The 19,747-nt window shown below is 35.3% G+C and overlaps 1 protein-coding gene across 1 annotated transcript in view; it reads right to left on the bottom strand.

The window, feature by feature from the left end:
- The window catches only part of LOC119838208 (organic cation transporter protein-like), a 23,044-nt gene extending 13,161 nt beyond the window's left edge, over nt 1-9,883 (bottom strand). Inside the window, exons 1-2 of the mRNA XM_038364054.1 lie at nt 9,757-9,883; nt 2,752-3,159 (exon numbers count right to left, since the gene is read on the bottom strand). Coding sequence (XP_038219982.1) covers nt 2,752-3,098 — 347 coding nt within the window. The 5' untranslated portion in view covers nt 3,099-3,159; nt 9,757-9,883. The remainder of the gene's footprint in view (nt 1-2,751; nt 3,160-9,756) is intronic.
- Between the last annotated feature and the right edge of the window lie 9,864 nt (nt 9,884-19,747).

The following is a 19,747-nucleotide window of genomic DNA, read 5'->3' as shown; positions in this document are numbered from 1 at the left end:
AAAAGTATGAAATAGCTAGCAGCACCCCGCGGTTTCACCGGTTGGAATATCGGGATAAAAAGTTGCCTATGTGTTATTTCAGTTGTCTACGTACTAAATTTAATTGCAATCGGTTTAGTAGTTTTTGAGTGAAAGAGTAGCAAACATAAGTATACACATACATCCATCCTAACAATTTCGCATTTATAATATTATAAGTAGGACAGCACAAGAGGTTGAAGTACAGAAGGCGGTCTTATTGCTATTGAGCGATTTCTTCCAGACAACCACAAAGCAAAGGAAACGTTGCGAAGTAAGAGAGTCGGCGTCGTACAATACGGAATTTTTATTACATGCGTGATATAATTTAAAAAAGAGATAAATACATATGAAAAGTCATTCTTATATAAATATTAAATGCATTAACATTGTATACATTTTATGAACTAGTCTACCTATACTAATAAGCCAGATTTTCCGCTGTCTTCGCCTCAGGAAATTCCGCTGGGAATGAGATAACACTGTGTCACTCTCTAGCCTTCCAGCTATCTCAAGACACGAATAGTCACGTCTTCAAAGCGTCCCGTTGTGTCATAATGGACAGACAAACAAACACACTTTCGCATTTATATTTCTAAAGACAACTTATTTGGTTAGATAAATAGCATTTCCATTTAAAACTATGAAGGAAACTTCAAAAATATTCAATTTATCCTTTTATCTGTAAATTTCTAGAATATCTTCTATGCTTTAAACAGATCGGTCAAGAGTCGGACGTGTGACTTGTAAATATTTAATTTTTAGTTTTATAGCATTCAAATGCTTTTATAAATGGGAAATTTTTTGAAAGAATAGAAAAAAAATCGATCACGGGGCGGGATTCGAACCCGGGATCACGGGTGGCCGAGAGGCTAGGCGCTGCTACGGTTAGGCAAGAAACGTGGGTTCGAATCCCGCCCCGTGATCGATTTTTTTCTATTCTTTCAAAAAATTTGTAAATATTTGATAAGTAAAATTGTCCCCGACGTTCCTGTGGGGAGATGGGACCACTCCAGATTCTAAAACGGGGCCAAATGACAATATTTCCTATGAGACACAAAGAATCACGGCCAGTTGAAAACCGGCGGAGCTCTAGGAGATATCTTACTAATATTATAAATGCGAAAGTTTGTAAGGATGTGTGTGTTTGTTGCTCTTTCACGCAAAATCTACTGTACCGATTGCAATGAAATTTGTTACGTAGACAGCTGGACAACTGGAATAACACATAGGCAACTTTTTATCCCGCTATTCCTACGGGATACGGACTTACGCGGGTGGAACCGCGAGGCGCAGCTAGTCTTCTATATAAAATTCTCATGTCACAATATTAGTTACTCCGCCGGAACGACTGGACCGATTCTCATGACGTTTTGTGTGCGTATCGGTAGGTCTGAGAAGCTAGCATCTATTTTTAATAACCCTAAATAGAGTAAGACACAACAGCGTTTGCCATATCTAGTAGTTAGATAAAATACAGAAGAATTGGGAACCTCCTTTTTTGGTACGTCGGTTAAAAACACATAGCAATGTTTGTTTTATAAACGACTCAGCGTTGATTGAAGGTCTTTCCACTGGGTCAAGGATTCGATGCCGGGTGAACGCAAAATAATTGCAAGAATACGATACAATTGTTCAGCATCTTGCTTTTAACATGTCTGTTTGTATAAGCTAGAACAGATTGCTCGAAAACTGCTGGCCGATCTAGGGCCATATGCAGAGGGTAAATACCAGATTTAGTCTTTTTGGGGTCCTGTACCTTAAGTCTAGTTTTATCTGTCACCAGGCATGCGTGGTGCGGGTATCTCACGAACCGTGATAGTTTGACAGTTGAAAATTTTCAGAGAGGATGTGTTTCCATTGCCGCTATAATGACAAATGATAAAAAATCGAGGTTAAGCAGCGGTTGTCACGTTCACAAATTGGATGGGTGGTTTTTTTGTACGCAACCAACAGCGCACTTCTCCGTTATTAAACTTATTTCATCAAAAAGCCTCATTATAACTGAATGTTATGCTTGTTAAATATTGTTTGTTTGTTTGTCTCTCTTTCAACTCGCAACTGAACAATTTTATAATATGTCATTTGTGGTTTATTTTACGAAGGTGATTAAAAGGATATAATTCCCACAGGAGATACCGTTTGGTTATGCGAAGCGAAGCGAAGCCGCGAGCGAAAACCTAGTAGGTTTATGGAAGTTACTTTTCAAATTAATATCGTCTGAAATTCGAATTAAAAAACATAAATCATTCAAGGCTTCATCCAACGGCTTTATCAAATTAAGTGAATTAAGAGGAAATCCTATTTATTGAAAAACATTTTAATATCGTGATGAATTCAAGCGTTTTTTAATTGAAGTTAAACTTAACAATTAAATGTTATTAAGATTGATGTTATCGCGAAATTTTGTAATTGTTGAACGTTTGTAAATCTTTCACGAAAACAAATGGACGGTTTTGGATGAGATTTAGTTCGTCGCTAGATTCGGATGAATTTAGGCTACGGGGCCTCAATTATTTATAAATTTTTTTGTAATTAAAAAAATCTTTTAGCTAAATTAAAAAGATTTGGGTATGAGTAAGTCTTTTTATACTAGCTGTTCGCTCCACATTCGCCCGCACATATTATATAACCTACGCCACTAAGTAAAGAAGCTATCTCTATTAGTGAAAGAATTTGTAAAACATTTTAAATGTCCTAATAAAATAATGTATTTCCAAATCTAATTATTACCTCTCCTCCACAGTGAGATTCGCCAGCTCCGGCACCCAACACCAATGCTGTTCAGGCGCAATCGTCATGAATATTTGCGAAAAATAAACGAACGCAACGAAAAAGGCAAACGGTATCATTAACAGAAACAATATTTTCTGGTATAGTCCAAATTCCCCGATATATGGCAATAAATCGTCGAAATCTGTCACCTTGCCTTTCTCTTGCTTCTTTACGTTATCTGTATCTGAGCTGTCATTTGAAAAAGCTTTGTTGACGTATCCCAAATCGATGTTTGACAGATTGTCCATGGGCTCATTTTGGCGGGAATCGTCCTCGCAACAAGAAGTTCGCTCCTGCGGCGCCATCTTTGCTTGTTTGATATATTTTTAATTGTTCGATGTTGGTCTCATGCTCTGTTGCAGTTACCTGTAATAAAAAATAAAATGTTAATTTAGATGACGCAGAATGATTGAATAATTTCGAAGAGGATGTAAACATATAATTAGAAGCATTAAACGCCATATGTTCAACAACCAAAACTATGAAATAACCATTTAAGTTTAAATTGAGAATTTAATCACATGGAAATACCTAAAGTAAAAACATTTTATACCATTTTATAGAAAATATTATAAAAACTACCTGCGCCCCACGGTTTCACACACGTAAGTCCGTATCCCGTAGGAATATCGGGATAAAAAGTTGCCTATATGTTATTCCCGTTGTCCAGCTGTCTACGTACCAAAATTTCATTGTAATCGGTTCAGTAGTTTTTGCGTGAAAGAGTAACAAACACACACACATCCTTACAAACTTTCGCATTTATAATATTAGCAGGATAGGATATCGTAGTAGGATAACAGTAGGTACTCATTTTCATTATAAAAGTGGATTTAAACAAAATAATTATTATTAAACACTTAAAAATCTTTCTATACACAATTTTTATCCTTAATTCCGTGTTATGAATTCATTAAAAGTTAAGTGGTTAATTATGATATTTAATTATAACATAAACCATTATTTTATTAAGGAAATAACTTTGGCAGGATATTTAAGATTATATACTTTAGACTCAACTAAAACATGTGTGTTTAAGCTAATTTAATGTAATTGAAAAATGTTTTAATTTCATTGACCTTTTGTTATATTTTAAATCGCTTATTACTCGATTGTTTATAATAACTATTACAAAACTATATAAAGAAAGAAGCTATATTTATATGGCGTGTCAATCCGATTAAAGTCGGAACATGTTGCTAGTAGAAAAAAGGTTTCATAATATGATTTTATTGACATTTTTTATTTCTTTAATGAAATTACGAACATAGAGAATTATATCAATTTAACTCAAACATTTATTATATTCAATAAGACTTATTTTAGAGAGGTTTTAATGTCATAACATACTTTTATAATTTATATGTATTTTATATTACATCAATATTGGTTTAACAGTTTCTGAGTGAAGATTTCCAATCAATTATATAAACTTAATATAAGTTTTCGACTTACTGTAAATAAATAACAGATTACAAAACCACTTCAACAAGACAGTTACATAATACTAAAGTTGATTTAGGGCTAGACTTTTACGGTGACTGGATCTAGCTCACGAGCCTAAATGTCAAGTTCTACCTAGACTAGACGACTACCCACTACGAGAACGACTATATATATGACTACAAGTTTATGTCGTTGGTTAAATCATATATAAGCATAAAAATCACTAGGTTGTACCGGCGGCTTCGCACGCGTTAAATTCGGAGCAGTTTAACAGAATACATAAACCTTCCTCTTAAATCACTCTATCTCCTAAAAAAAAACACAAAATCTGTTGCGTAATTTCAAAGATCTAAGCATACAGACACATACGGCGGAAAGCCTCTGTTCCATGCTTTTTGGAGTCTGTTCAAAATGTAATTCATCATTTTTGGAAAAAATTAATTGCACTCAAGTAATTAGCGTTTATATTACGGATAAAGACGCACGTGAGCGCGGGAGTTTTTTCTATCTTATCGGGGATTTATTTCTTAATACACAAAAAACATCGGAAAGTAAAAAACAAAATGGTATTGTTATATTTCTTAACATTAAGATGATGATGATAAAAAATGTAAAAACCCACTGATGGCTTCAAGACTGTATGTGACTGTCTGTTTGTTTAGAAGCTTAGCTTTGTGGCATTAAGTTAAATAATGGGTTTATTAGTACACCGCACGGGAGGCACCAGCTTTCAAATAATAAAAGAATCGCCAAAATCCGTTCACCGAGTCGAAAGTTCTCAAGCGACAAAGCCAAAAAGTCAAACTAATAATCCTTTCAAAGTCAATTGAAAAACAGATGTTACACAAAACGGTATACAATAAGACAGGCAGAGTCGCCAGCCTCAACTAGTGTTAGACCAGGAAAATACACATTTTATTATAATATAGTTTAACTTAACTTCGTATACTTTAACTTAACTGCTGTTGCGTAAACTTACGTTCGAAGGTATGTAGCAAGGTTATATCGGTAGCTTGATGGATATAGCTCGAGCCCGTGGCTTTGTGTGTATTCATATCCTACTAATATTATAAATGCGAAAGTTTGTAAGGATGTGTGTGTGTTTGTTGCTCTTTCACGCAAAAACTACTGAACCGATTGCAATGAAATTTGGTACGTAGACAGCTGGACAACTGGAATAACACATAGGCAACTTTTTATCCCGATATTCCTACGGGATACGTACTAACGCGGGTGAAACCGCGGGGCCGCAGCTAGTTAATAATATATAGTGTAGTACCTTGTCTGCGTTATTGATTGTGGGTACTTTTTTTTTTTTTTTTTTTTTTTATGTCACAGCGGGCAACTGGGCTGGTGGTTCGCCTGATGGAAAGCGATCACCACCGCCGCGTACTTTTAACAGAATTCGAAAAAATGAGGTTATTTTCTTTATTTGTTATCACATAACTTAAGACTGGGTGTATCGAATTTAATGATTCTTTTTTTATTTGAAGAATGGTTCGTGTGGTCCCGTTTAGTCTATTTCTGATAATTAGATGGTCTAAGAGTCTTTTATTGAAAATATTTATTTTGTATTAGACAACTCGAACGAAGCCAGGACAAGTGGTTAGTCGTTCAATGAAAAAAAAAGAAATTACATAAAAAAATGATCGCTTTTCAAACATAAACGTAAAAATTCAAATGAGCTCAAGTTAACTTGATGTAATTGAACTTCTAAGTTAGGTCTAAGTTACTATGAAACTAATTACCATACTTGAATAATATAACTTAATCATTCAGTTTCGACCCTGGCATTGTGCGATACTTCCGATTGAATTAATATCGAGGTATTAATTACTTGAATTAATGAATGAATAAATTAAACCGGCTAAGTGCGATAGGACTCGCGACACGAAGGGTTCCGTACAAATAAGCGAAAGGGCAACTGCAAAAAATTGGTCACCCATCCAATTCACAACCGTGCCAACCGTTGCTTAACTTCGTTTTTTGTTAGTATTTGTGGCTGTAGCAGCAACAGAAATATCATCTCTGGAAATTTCAACCGTCTAATTATCACGGTTCATGAGATACATGGTGACAGACAGATAGACGGTAAGAGAAGTCTTTGAAATAGGGTCAAGTTCTAACATTTGGGGTGTAGGACCCTAAAATAACATTGTGATTGGTGCTATGGTTAAAGTCATCATACAACGCCTAAAGTTGTGGGTTCTATATCCGTCATGGAAAAAATATAATATGACGATTGATTTTCTAGTATTTTTTTTTTCATACATAATAAAATACTTTGAAAAACGGATGGGGCCTCATTTAGGGCCCCAGGGGCCCCGTCAGATTCCTTAAAATCCTTGTTCAAAATTTATAAGCCAAATTTTAAGAGTTAATCTTGTCTTAATAAATTGTATGTGCGCTAGAATCACCTTTCTATAAATAAATGCACACAAGCAATTTTGAAACGTATTTCGTTTTGATAGGGTTTATTTTTACTTGATTGATTTAGTACAGACGCGTGGCAATGACCCGAATGTTTTTACGATGTAATTGTTACTTAAGTGTTTATAATTCTTTACATAACACTTGCCTGTGTCTAGATAATGTGCTTTAGCGTTGAATGCCCTAGGTATATTTTAGAGGGAAATGTACACATATATATATATAGATAACAATAAGAAAAATGTAGTTTGAAATTTCCTACATAAGATAACTCTAATCTTATGTAGGAAATTTCAAAAAAATCTACTAATATAAACGTAGCTCAATCGATGTATACAACTATAAAAAAATACACATGTATTATAAAATATTATTCTTCAAAGGAATTTGCAGTGGTTTAACCGATATAGCATAACAGACAGACTTGCATAAATAACTGACGATAAAAGTGAAATATCCGAAATTAGGGCACTTAAGAAATGTTCAATATACATTCATTCATTGTTATATAAAACTGTTAAATTAAAAAGTCAATTTCATTGTTCGTAACGAAACCTTGACCTTGACCACTCGTAGTTTGCCGGATAGCTTATACAATTTAGTATGTTCTATGGAATTATACTCCTAGCCTAGTCCAAGATATCCAAATAACCTTTGAAGTATATATAGCAGTTGTGGCTTAGTGGAAAACCTCGGACTTCAAAATCGATAAGTCGGGGTTCGAGACCGGGCGAGCGTGCAGGAAATAAATAGATTTTTCTATTATCTGCACATGTGGATAACATCACCACTGCTCACGGTGAAGGAAAACATCGTGAGGAAACCGGCATGTCCGAGAATCAAAAGTTCGACGACATGTGACATCTGCCAACCCGCACTTGGCCAGCGTACTGGGTTATGGCCTGAACCCTCATAGGAGGCCTATGTCCCAGCAGTCGGAACATATAAAGGCTGATGATGAATGATGGAGTATCACATTCACACCTTATTTATAAATAAATAATTAAAAGTCTTTTAATTGTCCAATTATATAGAGCTTTTATTATTTTATAACCAGCTTAAAAAAAAAAGGATTACGTTCTTAAACAATATTATTTGTGATTTGATGATTCTTTTATTTTATTTAAAGCGCTTCGTGAGGTCCCAATAAATTTTTGTCTAGTCCTAACAATTTTTAGGTTTTTATTAAAAATGATTATTTGTGTTTGACTAGCTGTCCGTCCTGGCTTTACCCGTGATACATATATAGCACGATGACCAGCTTACTAGTAATGAAAGAATTTTCGAAATCGTTCATGTAGTTTTAAAAACACAACAAACATACATACAAATACACGAATGTTACCTCTTTGCAATATTATATGTTTAAATATGGAAGTATTTTAAGATTTTTGTATGAATTTAAACCCATAGAGCTTTTTATATAAACTTTTTTAAATTAATAAACATACCTATATCCTTATCAATATTATCAATATCATAAATACGAAAGTGTGTTTGTTTATTTGTTTCTTACTTGTTTGTCACTCTATCACGTCGCAACGTAGCGGCTTTTTATATGATTTTTGTGTCTTAAGATAGTTTGGAGTGGCATAGACTACTTTTTACCCAGTCAATATTTCAAATGGAAACTGCCTTTGAAGGAAAACGAAGCCGCGGGTCGAAAGCTAGTTTCATAATTAATACGGAAGGGTGTTTGTCGGTTCGTCCTTGCGTCACGCTGTAACGAATCAATGATCGACATGGCTAAAGATTATTATTTGATTAGCACGAATTTATTTTGTTTTAAAATTATTTTTTTTTTTATGTTCACTGACTTTATTGTAACGTTTAAAAATATGCTAATGGATGCTGATACTTTTTTTTACTTTTGTATTTATAAAAATGGATGTTTGTCTATGTATAGGGTTTTTTTTTATGTCATAACGGGCAACTGAGCTTGTGGTTCGCCTGATGGTAAGCGATCACCACCACCCATGAACATTCGCAGAAGCTCAAACCTCTGAGAGTGCGCTGCCCGCTTTTAAGGAATAAGGGATAAGGAAAGGATTGATGAATGAAAAAAAGGAATGGACTGGGAAGGGCGAGGAGAAGGAAATAGGCCTCCGGCTCCCGCACTCACCGTACGAAACACAATAGCAAGCTATTATTTCACGCCAGTTTTCTGTGGGGTGTGGTACTACCCCGGTGTGAGCTGGCCCAATTCGTGACGAAGCGTGCTCGACTCCCACAATAAACCTTGTATCTGGTTACATCGTTACATATGATGAGATTTCTTTCAGTTTTATTAACGAAGTAATGAAGGAGCTGTTGCCACTTCTAAAAATTATTTTTAACATAATTAAATATCAACAGGACCACACGGAACACTGAAAAAGAATCATCAAAATCGATTCATCCAATATAAAGTTATGAAGCGACAGACACAAGAATAGTACAGTCAAATTGAAAACCTCCTTTTTTTACCTATAATCTGAAGTAAGCAAAATTGACGAAGTTTAAATAGAACTTATAAAAATAAAATTATGTAATCTTCATATTATTTCCCAATATATTTTTATGAATTATTTTTTAGATTACAAATTGATCAGATCATTTTTAACAGATATTAAGCAAGGCTGGGTAATATGCTTATTTCGAAACGTTTTTTTTACCAACTTTGTACACGGTCATTTTAATAAATTAAAACCGAAATGTTGTTCCAAATTAAATAGGAAATGGCCATTAAAGTAATCTTCTAAGCGTCCTTTAAAATAATATAAAATATAATTAAAAATATTTATAAATCATTTCATTAACTTTTAGAACTTTATTCAATGTCAAATCTTAGCTATTTTTACGCAATTTCATGGTCGAATAGGAACAACTTTAATCTATTTTTATTTACATACAACAATTTTGTATACTGTACAAAACAATGTAAATTAAATTTTTCAAAACTTTGACATTTCCGCCATAGTCCCGACGTCATAAATTAAAAACGTCAAACATTGTTAAATTCCATTTCCAAAACTTAAATTTCAGCCATGGCCCAAACGCGGTAAATTAAAAACAAAAAACGTCAAATTCAAAAATTCGAACACGTACCGATTGGTTTTTTTATCCACGAACTGCACAGATCACGAAACCACAGACACAAGTAACTATACGCGCGTAAATTTACTTGATTTTGGCGGCAAACGCGTGCGCGCCTACCAACCGACTGAGATACTATGAATAATGTTGAGCTTAAATAATAATTCCCTTCAATGAAACGCTATGTAAATAAAAACATTTTAATTTTTAAGGCTACGGGCAAACGGTTTGCTATTATTAATTGATAATTTGTCAAATTGAAATATACAGTTTTTAGTTTGAAAAAATCAAATGTCATTTGAATATATGAAACAATTTACACATTACGATAGAGCATTTTTCGGCCAAAATATTAGTGATAATTTAATCAAATGTCGTGAGGAAACCGGCATGTCCGAAATAAATAATGAATAGCTGAAACGACAGGGGCTTTCTGGTCTTAGTAAAAACTCTCAAACGCGTGATACCTTTTGATTTTTGGTGAAAATTAGTGTATTAGTTTTTCTTTCATAAGTTCTTCCAACAGATAATAACAAACACAATGCAAATATTATTTGCAAATTTAGTCCAGCAGTACACGTGGGATGCTATGACCAAAAGAAATAATTAATTTTTAAGACTACTTTTTTAGCACATGTATTTGTATGTCTCGATTTTGACCAGTACCCTAGAGCATACGCTAACTAGATTTTGCCCGCGCCTTGCACGCATTAAATTCGGAGTAGTTTAATAGATTATATATAAACCTTCCTCTTGAAAAACTCTATCTATATAAAAAAAATCTTCTTCAATCCGTTGCGTAGTTAGCGTACATAGGGACATAGGAACAGAGAAAGCGACTTTGTTTTATACTATGTAGTCAAGTGATATATGCAGTACAATAAGATTGAATTAAAATTCACAGGCTGTCCACAATCATGTTGATATGTGGATCAAGCATTCCATGAATTTTTTAAATCAAGATATTCGTTGACTATGTGAGATTTTTTCATCGAAATGTATGTAAATTTACTTTTAATTGATTACCAAATATGGCGCTGGTACACAACACGCAGCCAACATGCGGACAAGGTTCATTCCGGCGCATGGCATTCCTTTGACAGTTTGATTGCTACAGATTATACTAAATAAAAATTTAAAAAATTGTTAAAAAAGCGCCAAAAATATTTTTTTTTAACAAAAATACGACGAAATTTAAATGGGACAATACGGTAGGCACCAGATTTCAACAGAAATCTTCAAAATCGGTTCACTCAGTCGATTATTCAGAGAAATAGACACAAAAAATGCAGTTAAAATGGAACCTTCTTTGTTGTTATCGGTAAAATTATACAATGAAATAGTCAATAAAAATGACGCTATTGACATATTTTCCAATAGTCTTGACAGTTTTCGTCGCTTAGTCCTTGCTGCTCTGCGTAGCACCTAAGCCGCACTTTTCTCTGATAATTTAGTTTCTGTATGTTTTTGTTGTAATCTTTTTTTTTTTCTGTTTAGATAAAATTTTTTCGTTAAGTTAATCTTGCGCACTAGATAGTAATTTGTGTATCCATAGAATAGATTTATACACAGAACAATATTTGATGTACATTGTTACTGCTGCTCTTGTATTAGTGTATAAGTTGTTTGGAAACCAATAAAAAAAAAAAAAAAAAAAAAAAAAAAAAAAAAAAAAAAAAAAAAAAAAAAAAAAAAAAAAAAAAAAAAAAAAAAAAAAAAAAACATAAAAAAAAAAAAAAAGGGTCACCGATATTCCTTTGAAGAACTTTGAGTTTCATATATATTTAAATGAGGGAGAGGGCTCAAAACTGCATGCGACGGATATTTGGGAAAAATAAATTCTCGCGATATGAAAAAGTTAAAAATAATTTTGAATTACAAGTTGAATTACAAGAAAATATTACGGATCACACTTTTTAACAGTTACATTGCAATTTAATGGTTTTTACAATCTTATAGTGGTCTTATTATATGAATATGTTTAGAAATTAAAGACTATTAACGGATTCTAAACGCGATTTATTCACGATTTTTGTACGACTAGTGACCATGCCCACTGTAAAGTGTTCGAAACGTCGGTTTAAATAATATAGTCAATTAATCGCGTTTAAAATCCGTGAAAAAGCCTTAATTTCTAAACGTATCACATTCGCGTAAAATCAAACAAAAGAAAATACTATAAAAATATATATTCCACCACAGATAATATAATATATTGTCGCCCGCGGCTTTGGCCTCGTTGTCTTCATGGGAGTGAGCTCCTAGGCAAAATACTGGTGTTGAAGGCCCATATCCATCCTTACCCTTCCTAGTCCTTTCCTTTATTCCTCTCGTCAATCCTTTCTTAAACCCCTTCCAATTTGAAGTCGGCAATCCGTCTGTAGAGGCTTAAGGTCTGCAATGGATCTTGCGCCTCTCCAAATGTCCACGGGCGGTGGTAGCGCTTACCATCAGGCGACCCACCAGCTCCCTGGCTGACAATGACAAAATTATAACATACTAGCTGCGCCACGCGGCTTCACCCGCATAATGTCGTATCCCGTAGGAATATCGGGATAAAAAGTTGCCTATATGTAATTCCAGTTGTCCAGCTGTCTACGTACCAAATTTCATTGCAATCGGTTCAGTAGTTTTTACGTGAAAGCGCAACAAACACACACACATCCTTACAAACTTTCGCATTTATAATATTAGTAGGATAGTAGGATGACAATCCATGGAATGTTGTCGGTTAAGAACCACAGGTCAGTTCATTGGCATCATTGTTATGTACATGTTACATATTATGTAGAATTAAAATGTAAAATTGATATTATTTTAAAAGAGCAACTACAGAGTCTCTTGTCGGCTCTTCTCTGTAGAAGCTGCCTCCGAACCGGTGGTAAATGTTAAAACTGTGTTTTGACGATTTAAAAGCGCTTCTATGAGAAGTCGAATTAAATAAATAAATAAGAAGCCGGGGTGGACCACTAGTTCTATATTTACTCGATAACTTCATGGATTGGTTAAGCTTATTGACGTGATTCTTTATGTATTTGATAGGGCATTGTTGTCATTGTCCTTTCTTCATTTTTCAATTTTTTTTTCTTTATTTCAGTGAACTTATTATAGAAAAGAAGAAAACTTTGATGATGTTATTCAAAATTGTTTATAAATAGATAATGGGTTTATTCCCAGGGTGAACCCCCAGTTCACCCACGGGTCCGCGCTAAGTAGCCCTTCAGACTGGCATCGAGCTGGGTTATATTCCATTAGTGACAGAAGATGAAAGAATTGGAAAATTTTGAAAGATATGATAAAATTAGGCGGGATTCGAATTCGCGTCTTTTTGCCTAACCGTAGCAACGCCTAGCCTCTCAGCCACCCGTGATCCCACCAGTAATCGAATCTCTTCTACTCTATCGGTTATATGCGCCTAAGGGGCACCCCGCTCCACCGACACCCCAGAATTTGTCATTTATAAGCATTTCGATGCTATGAAACTAAAAAAAAAATTACTAAATAATTGTTAATAACCGATGAATAAGATTGATTTACTAAGAAGACCGACATTTAATTTTCTACCGACTTCCAAAAAGATTAATTTGAATACTGATTTCTCTTATGTGGCCTCATCGGTCTAATTATATTAATTGAAAATAATATTATACTAAGACTATAAAAATAACATCACTATAGGTTATACTCAGTGGTTATATCACTGACCGGTCACCCATCCAAAATCTGACCGCGCGTCAGGTTGCTTAACCCGCATAGCATCGTACGATAGAAACCAATTTTCGAAATAGGTAATATAATTAAAAATGTCGTTTCAAGGGCGGTACATACACGGATGTTATTATATTTCATTCATTAATAAAAAAAAATAAAGGCAGGTACTTATCTACGACCGTTTTCATTTTGTCGTGACGATATTATGTCGTGTCCGTAAATAGAATCGAATGAGTGGAAAACCACGTTTAATAATTTTTTTTTACAATGTTCCACTATTTCATTAAAAATCAAATTTAATCATCAAGAATTAATCAGAATCAAATTAAATTATAATAATAATTTTAAAAATTAAAACAAACAAATTATTTGTTGTTACTATTTTCGGCATAGTCGTTCCCATAAGTTTCCATAGAATAAAACCTTATGTCCTTTGTCATGTCTCAAAGCTACCTTGTCACCAAATTTCATCCAAATCAGTTCAGTGGTATAAGCGCGAATAAGAGACAGACAATCATATACGTAGACATTATTAGAATTACTGCTGTTCTGCCTCACGTTATTCAGTCCTACGCGATACGCACACAAAATTTCATGACAATCGCTTCATCCGTTTCCTAGGAATATGGAAACGAACATGCGACACCAGAGTTTTATATTTAGAGATCCGTTGTCTTTAATTACAAGAAACTGGCTTGTCAGAATGTATGTGAGTTGACACCTCCATCCGGTGTTAGACCTAGAATTCCTCTCAAGGTGGCAGCCGCCAAGGCTGCGAGACAACTCCATAATCTATACAAAGAAAGATGAAAAGGAAGACAATTTATCGAATAATTAGAACATTATCATAATTTCCCGTGGTACAGCACAGCAGGTAAACAAAATATGTATAAATATGATTATTAATTAATTACATGTATAATCACAGTAGAACTTTATATAATGTAATACCTTCCTTATAACCTGTGAATCACAATAAATCATTTTGAATTGAATTGAATTGAATTAAATATTATTCAGCCAATTGCACTCAATGAAGATACTATTTAATGGAAAAGCGACAATCAGTCAAGAAGATTTCTTATGAAAACATTGTTAAACCGATTGCAATGAAATTTGGTACGTAGACAGCTGGACAACTGGAATAACATATAGGCAACTTTTTATCCCGATGTTCCTACGAGATACGGACTAACGCGGGTGAAACCGCGGGGCGCAGCTAGTATTAATATAGTCATACAATACACACATAATATGCGCCAACAATGATAAACTTGATTTAATTAACGAGTCAGTAATTGAAATACATTAAACTATTCTGAACCGACGACCGACCGACCAAAACGAAGGCGGTTTTCAAATCGAGTATTTTTATCTGACTTTGTAACTTAATAACTCTGTTTTTGACTGATTGCCGTGAGACCATTTTGTATTTGTGTAAATTAGGTCCTATTTCAAAATCTGGACCTAGCACCTCCCCCCCCCCCTCCAGTAGAGTTGGTGACATTTTTTTATAGAAAAGAAATACATAATTTAACAATTTGTTTTTTCTACAAATGCATTTAGAACTGTCAAGCTATTCAATATATTTAATCATTACATAGTATAAAACTAAGTCGCTTTCTCTGTCCCTATGTCCTTATATATGCTTAAATCTTTAAAACTACGCAACGGATTTTGATGGGTTTTTTTTTAATAGATAAAGTAGTTCAAAAGGATGGTTTATATGTATAACATCTATAAAACTACTCCAAATTAAACGCGTGCGAAGCCGCGGGAAAAAGCTAGTATTCGATAAAATGGAAAATATTAATGGCGGCCAATATGTTCTGACATTTCCGTGCATTCTGTTAAATGCGTTGGATTTAATTACTTAGTTAATGCCATTTTGTAATCCGCTTCAAAAATCTCCTGTCATATTAATTATCCGGAAGTTTGTATTGATTTTTTTTTAATTTGCTCTTATTTTAAGTTTGGTAAACTAATATCCTATCCTACAAATATTATAAATGCGAAAGTTTGTGAGAATGTGTGTGTTTGTTGCTCTTTCACGCAAAAACTACTGAATCGATTGCAATGAAATTTGGCACGCAGATAGCTGGACAACTGGAATAACATATAGGCAACTTTTTATCCCGATATTCCTACGGGATGCCGACTTACGCGGGTGAAACCGCGGGGCGCAGCTAGTTTGATATATATGTAAAGTTTAATTTTGCTATGAGACTGCATTATTGATTTCATTGAGTTGTTATTATTTAAATTTTGCGAAAAATATTGCTGCTTTGATGGTTATAGTTTATAATATAAGTGTTGATGAAGAGTTCTGGGTTTGATTATTCTTTTTTTTTTTTTTTTTTATGTCATAGCGGGTAACTAAGCTGGTGGTTCTCCTGATGGTAAGCGATCACCACCGCCCATGAATATTCGCAAAGGTTGGGCCTCTGCGAATGCGCTGCCCGCTTTTTTGGGGTAAGGGAAAAGGAATGGATTAACGACTGGAAAGAAGGAATAGACTGGGACGGGTGAGGAAAAGGAAACGGGCCATTGATTATTCGTGAAGACGAGAAAATAGAATATTATTTTTATTGATTTTAATTTTAACAAGAAATATGGGAAAAAATTCAACAAGAAGTCATTGTCAATCCACATTAATCTGCACGTGTAATTAATTGACTATTAATAAAAATTTCAATGTTTTAAATTAATATTTACATACATTTCAACTTCAATAAATGAAAAAATAATATTATTTCGATAATCTCAATTCATATTTCTAAATCGCTGTTAAAATCGATCGTATCGATATCGATCGTCACGACGTATCGTAAACCGGTTTCAAATATGTGGTATATAACCTCAAACGCTTCCTACATACGGCTGTGTGAATTTCGAAAAAATGTCGAAGGGAAGTCGTCGCCATTTTAAATTGCTGATTTTTTTTTTGGTTGCGTAAGCAAAAACATATTTATACTGCATTTTGTTCTGCCCGCGCTTGTTTTAATTTGATTGGGAATATTTTCCCATCCTTGGAGTATTTTTAAATGGAGTTCGCAAGGGAAAGTACCACACCCCCACAGAAGACCGCCGTGAAATAGCATACTGCTGTTTCGTTCGGTAAGTGGGGGAACCAGAGATCTGTATTCGTTTCCTAACCCTTTCCAGTCTTTTCCTTTATTCCTCTCGTCAATCCTTTCTTAATCCCTTCCCAATCAAGTCGGCAATCCATTTGTAGAGGCGTAAGGTCTGCAATGGACCTTATGCCTCTCTAAATGTTCATGGGCGGTGGTAGCGCTTACCAGGCGTCCCACCAGCTACATATCCATCACGTAGTGTCTCAATTCATGGAGAATATGATATATCCATTGTATCATTTCATAAGTTTACCTTATTATCCTGATTAGGGTATAAAATGACTATAAAATGACTTTAAATTTCCTTACGTATACTCTTTATAAGAGCAAGTGAGACAATTTAGTTGATTCTATCATTATAGGCTTTTGGCTATTGCTTTTTTTAACTATATGTATAATTGTGGTAGTCGAGCACGCTTCGGCACGAATTGGGCCAGCTCGCACCGGGGAAGTACCACACCCCCACAGAAAACCGGCGTGAAATAGTGGCATGCCACTGTGTTTCGTACGGTGAGTGGGGGAGCCGGAGGCCCGTCTCCTTTTCCTCACCCGTCCTAGTCCATTCCTTCTTTCCATTCTTTTTTAATCCTTCCCTTTTCCCTTACCCCATAAACGCGGGCAGCTCATTCGTAGATGCACTACCTTTGCGAATGTTCATGGGCGGTGGTGATCGTTTACCATCAGGCGAACCACCAGCTCAGCTGCCCGCTATGACATAAAAAAAAAAGTTGGTTAAAGACATTACATCCCTTTGTAACGAATTCGCAGAGGCACGAGTGTCCACGAGCGGTGGTGATCGCTTACCATCAAGCGACGCACCAACTCTCACACTATCACATCTTTCACAATAATTATGCAACACTAGCTGCGCCCCGCAGTTTCACCCGCGTAAGTCCGTATCCCGTAGGAATATCGGGATAAAAAGTTGCCTATATGTTATTCCAGTTGTCCAGTTGTCTACGTACCAAATATCATTGCAATCGGTTCAGTAGTCTTTGCGTGAAAGCGCAACAAACGCACACACATCCTTACAAACTGTCGCATTTATAATATTAGTTGGATTAATAGGAATCTATCAATGTTTTTTTTCTATCTTTCAAAGCCGTCTCATTAAAATAAATTCACGACAATCTATTTTCCTTCCTGCCATAAAAAATCCAGGAAAGCGAACCAGGAAAACCCAAACTGGTAATTGTTAGAAGCCAGTAATACCAGGTATTGTCCCACGCCCTTCTGTATAATATAGACAATTAAAGAGGCTCTTTCATGTCAAGGCATCGAGATCAGTGTTGGGGCACGTGTTCTTGATTGCTTTTAGAAAGAAAGAAAGAAAGATCAATTTATTTTAACACACACAAACACACATACATACATAAAAATAAAAAAAATAAAAATAAAAAAATCAATGAAAAAAAAAACCTTTCTACCTAATCAAACTCAACACAATTCATTTTAAGTAACTCAACTCTGTCTGCTTGGTACAGTGGTTAACGTGTGCGTAGAACCGAAGGGTCATGGGTTCAATACCCGGTGGGGACGTACAAAAAACAAGTCTTGGTCTGGCAGGACACAGAAGGCTGATCACAAAATTGTCGATAAAGAAAATCGATCGGTGAAACAGATACATCATCTGCCCCATACCCCACTAGACCCCAGGGGATTTCACAACTCTGTCACGAAAGAATCTATTGTTATCTACGCTTCCTTTATTCATCATCAGCTCATAGATGTTCCCACTGCAGGGACTCAGGCCTCGGGTCGCGGATGAATTATGACCAGCTCCATGGCCCCTTCACTTAAACGGCTCGAGGGCTCCTTCCCCGGGGGCCGGTATCTACGCAAGATTAAAGAAAACGAGGACTCGGGGTCTCGGGACTCGGGGACTCGGTGCGGAAAGCATTTCAACAGAGATGAGCCGGCAAAAAGCTCTGTAATTTAGAAATTAAAAACTTTTTAACGTGGTCCGTTTCCTTTTCCTCACCCATCCTAGTCCATTCCTTCTTTCCAGTAGTTAATCCTTTCCTTTCCCTTACCCCATAAAAGCGGGCAGCGCATTCACGGAGGTACTACCTTTGCGAATGTTTATGGGCGGTTGTGATCGTTTACCATCAGGCGAACCACCAGCTCAGCTGCCCGCTATGACAAAAAAAAAAGTGGTCACGGGGAGACTGACCTCATCGTGACCACGCTCGCTGTAAAGTGTTCGAAACGTCGGGTTAATAATATAATGAATAAATCGCGTTTAAAAAAAAAATAAATGTTTTTAATTTCTAAATGTATAATACTCGCGTTAAATCAAACGCAAGAAAATACTAGCTCTGTAATTGCTCGTTTACATATGAATTCTACATAATATGTAACATGTACATAACAATGATGTCAAAGAACTATCCTGTGGTTCTTAAGCGACAACACTCCATGGGTTCTCAACGTTTAATCTAAATTTACTGTTATTAAAATTGATTACTACAACTTTAATGAATTCTTTTGCATTAAATTATTTGAATATTATAATAGTATAATAGTGTTAATATAATAGTATTATAGTTATAAATTTTCAATCAACGTGTCGAATTTAGTTCATAATGGAATCTGTTTTCTAGATTTCGCCGAGCGGAACGCGCCCTATGATCCGAAACGGCTCTAATTAGCACAGAACAATACTTAATTATAAATTAAAACTAATTAGGTAACCTTCGCATTACGATGGGTTTGAGGTTTTAATAGTTTATATAGATATCTTCACATCCCAAAACTCCATGTGTTTTATTCTCTACTATCTGTTCGCCCCGGTTTCGGCCGTGGTACATACATAAAAAAAAACAGTGGTGGCTCAGTGGTGAGGACCTCGGACTTCAAAATCGATAAGTCGGGGTTCGAGACCGGGCGAGCGCGCAGGAAATAAATTGATTTTTCAATTTATCTGCGCATGTGGATAACATCACCACTGTTTAAACGGTGAAGGAAAACATCGTGAGGAAACCGGCATGTCCAAGAATCAAAAGTTCGACGACATGTGACATCTGCCAACCCGCACTTGGCCAGCGTGCTGGATTATGGCCTGAACCCTCATAGGTAGCCTGTGTCCAGGAGTGGGAACATATATGGGCTGATGATGATGACATACATATATAGCTTATGTCACTCAGTGATGTATT

This window comes from Zerene cesonia, unplaced genomic scaffold (assembly GCF_012273895.1).
Source record: "Zerene cesonia ecotype Mississippi unplaced genomic scaffold, Zerene_cesonia_1.1 Zces_u001, whole genome shotgun sequence".
Lineage (NCBI taxonomy): Eukaryota > Metazoa > Arthropoda > Insecta > Lepidoptera > Pieridae > Zerene > Zerene cesonia.
The sequence above is the reverse complement of the archived record's forward strand: the minus strand, read 5'-3'. Positions and strand labels throughout refer to the sequence as shown.